General features: G+C 39.2%; 1 protein-coding gene across 1 annotated transcript; it reads left to right on the forward strand.

Moving 5' to 3' along the window:
- Nucleotides 1-634: 634 nt before the first annotated feature.
- On the forward strand, nt 635-1,631 carry LOC122013627 (probable ribose-5-phosphate isomerase 2). The gene has a single exon (XM_042569877.1). It carries the CDS (start codon nt 635-637, stop codon nt 1,469-1,471), a length of 837 nt encoding a protein of 278 aa, XP_042425811.1. The 3' UTR covers nt 1,472-1,631.
- Nucleotides 1,632-3,656: the final 2,025 nt, after the last annotated feature.

The raw sequence follows: 3,656 nt of genomic DNA on the forward strand, positions 1-3,656 counted from the left end.
AAACTAAAATCGAGTATATTTTGAGGTGAAAAAAGAATCGTACTCAATTTGATAGAAAATATACTAGATTCTAAGTTAATATACTCAATTTGAGAGGATTTATACTTATTTTTAGACTTTTTGTATCTAAAAATATCATGGCAATTAGGTAAAGATATTTGACTGGGGAGTGAAAACAAAGATTTTCATGGATGAGGACTGTATGCAAAGATTTGTTTGTCAATAGGGATTGCATGCAAAATTACCCTATGATGTATCAACTAAATATGTGCTTGATATGTTTAAGGTGGTTGTACAGTGGGAATGCACTTAGGGCATGTTTGGTTCGGGGTTATCTTTGATAACCTTGGTTATCCATCCAAGGTTATCCACTAAAACCTTGTTTGATTTTGGTAATTGATGATTCCTAAGTTATGCTACATGTCTGACACATCAGCAAGTTGGGTATATAGTTCGGAATCAGAAAACCCCATAAAACTGGGGTTTTCTTTGATTCACTGGTTAACCAAAACATTAAGACAATATTATCCTTCGTTATTTACCCTTTGAGACAAAAATAATCTTATAGATTTACCAAATTTCAATCTACCCCTCCAATATAATCAAACCTCTCGAGCGATCTTCCGATCCGGCGATGGGATCGCCATTCCTCCTCCAACCCTCTCGCTCGCTGACGGAAGAAGCTATGGCGGCTGCCGGCCAGTCCCAGGATGACCTGAAGCGCATCGCCGCCCTACGCGCCGTGGAGCTGGTGCGGTCCGGCATGGTCCTTGGCCTCAGCACCGGCTCCACCGCCGCCCACGCCCTCGACCGCATCGGCGACCTCTTGCGCGGCGGCGACCTCCGTGACATCGTCGGCATCCCCACTTCCGAATGGGCCGCCGCCCGCGCTGCGACCGCCGGCATCCCCCTCACCGATCTTGCCGCGCACCCGGTGGTCGACCTGTCCATCGACGGCGTGGACGAGGTCGACCCGGCGCTCAACCTTGTGAAGGGCCGCGGTGGCTCCCTCCTCCGGGAGAAGATGGTGGAGGGCGCCAGCCGCCGCTTCGTCGTCATCGTCGACGACTCCAAGCTCATTTCGCGCCTCGAAGGCAGCGGCCTCGCCATCCCCGTGGAGGTCATCCCCTTCGGCTGGGCCCTCACTCTCCGCCGACTACAGAACCTCTTCGACGGCACGCCCGGCTTCAACCTCAAGCTCCGTACGGCTTCAATCAACGCCAAAGCTAGCGCCTTTACCGAAAAAGAATCCGAAATTGAGCCATTTGTGACGGATAACAAGAACTACATCGTGGACCTGTTCTTCGAGGATGGAATCCACGGAGATCTACAGGCCATCAGCGATGACCTCCTGAGGATCACCTGCGTGGTCGAGCACGGAATGTTCCTCGGATTGGCGGCGTCCGTGATCGTAGCCAGGAAGGATGGGGTGGTGTTGATGGACAAAGAGGCGAAGTCAAATGGTTTCTGAGAGGCATGTGATCGAGTTCAAAGCTAAATTATGTGTTGTTTCAAACATCATAAAGAAACCAGTTTTGACAGTATGGAAACATCAACTGTCTCCATTAAGCTTCGACTGCTAATTCAGTGATGGATAAACAATCAAGTTTCAGTAGATTTATTTTGGATTACAGCATTACAGATCTCTGTCTTGAACTGTCTTTTCTTTTCTTAGTTTTCTAAGTTGTGTATCAACTATCAAGTTTCAGAGATTGAAATGCAGTGGATAGCTATCAGGAAAATCTCAAAAAATAATAATCTCATTTAATCCTAGTAATATATCTAATCTGTGAAACACTTTCCTGTCTTTTTTACAAGTCCTCTGGTGTTTTCTTTTTCAGTCTTCTTCTGAAGAAGCAGCGTGAATTGGTTCTGGTTCCCTGATTCAAGTTGATTTTGCTCGAGATTTTGACAAAGTCAACCCTCAATTCCCAGAGTCTACAATTTCATGAGCCCTTCTTTTTGAGAATAATGCTACGCTGTTCATCTGCAATGAAAAATCTATTCTCATGGAGTCAAATTAAATTATTGGGAGTAATCTGAAATTTAAAAAAAGGAAAATAAATATTCTTTCCAAAATCTCGTTGGTCTAAAAAAAAAGTCAAAAATTCAGCACATCTATTAAGGGAGTGCATTGAAAACTTAGTAAAGACTTGTATTTTTAAAATATATAATAAATTAACAGGAGACCTTTAAATAAAATTTTAAATTTCAATATCAAACCTTACCTTTGAGTATAGGGGTATAAATAATTTAAAAAAATAAAAAAAATAAAAAATATAAATTTTAAAAATAAAAAATATAAATTTTAAAAATAAAAATTTTAAAAATGTTAAAATTTTTTAAAAATGTTAACAAATTTAAAATAATTTTTTAAAAAAATTATAAAAATAAAAAAAATTAAAAAAAAATAAAAATAAATCAATCAAAATTAAAATCAAAAAAATAAAAAATAAAAATATAAATAATATAAAAATATAAAAATATTAAAAAAAAAAAAAAACACATAAAAAGTAAAAAAATATACAGGAAAAAGAAAAGTAAAAAATATTAATAAATAAATAAATAAATAAATAATAATAATATTATGTATAGTTAGTTTTGTAATTGAGGGTAATACGGTAAAATATTAAACCAGGGTATTCATTAAAACCTTCAAACAAACAAGTTTTTGTTGCATTACCTAGGTTGAACCAAACAACATTTGGTTATGTTTTATTCCCCATAACCTTGGTTATGTGATTACCAGACGTACCCTTAACACTTACATGAATCCTAATACCAACACAAGAGCAACTACTACAAGATCTAGCAAAACTGACCCACCTCACAATCATAAGACCTAATATTTGATTTTTGATTGAGACTAGCAACAAATAATAAACATCTCTTTCAATAATGTTAGATTTAAACCATTAACTTTTGCGGAAGATAAGGAGCGCGGAGAAACAAACAATTAGGAATTGCATCACTTCTTGACAAAGTCCCAAATTTTAAAGCAAGCGACTACTGACAAGAACCTACAAGGAAAAATCGCTCCATACCTTCTATGTTGGAGACAGCCCTAGAGAAGGGACTGACAAGCAGGACGAACCAGATGAACCTCAACATCATTAGCTCCCATTCCACTCTCACCATTTTTCCAAGTGAAGAGTTTGTGTCGTCCTACAACAACCCCAGCTCCAGAAGAAGCAATCCTAGACTCAAAGACATCTCCAGTAACCCATTTCCCGAAAGAACTCCGCCAAGTGATCGAGGCAAGCGGGTACGAGTTAGGAATGAAACTTGGAAATAGGATGAGCTCGAACCTAGGAGCCTGATGACGAGTGTGTATCTACTTCCCCCTTCCTGGCTTAGCTTTTGTTCTTGATCAGAGCTCACTTTCGGAGCTTTCTCTTCGCTTGCCTCCCACTTCACAGCATAGTCCATGGTTCAACTAGTTTAGGTTTGGTTCAATTGCTTTGAAATGGCAAGGCCTCTGAACGTTGAGAGGTGTGGCCTCCTTTATGTAGACGAGAGAAATAGAATGGGAAGACAGAATACCTGCGAGATCCCCATCGATTAGGGAGAGGGAAGATTTAGTGATCGAAATTTAATTTCTTTGTTAATTACATCGTTATTTGAGAGTTTTAAAGTAGTGACATTATCGATCCTTC

The sequence above is a fragment of the Zingiber officinale genome, chromosome 8B, assembly GCF_018446385.1.
Source record: "Zingiber officinale cultivar Zhangliang chromosome 8B, Zo_v1.1, whole genome shotgun sequence".
Taxonomy (NCBI): domain Eukaryota; kingdom Viridiplantae; phylum Streptophyta; class Magnoliopsida; order Zingiberales; family Zingiberaceae; genus Zingiber; species Zingiber officinale.

What these genes read in the sequence shown, in the direction of transcription:
- LOC122013627 (XM_042569877.1), top strand. Translation starts at nt 635, where the DNA reads ATGGGATCGCCATTCCTCCTCCAACCCTCTCGCTCGCTGACGGAAGAA.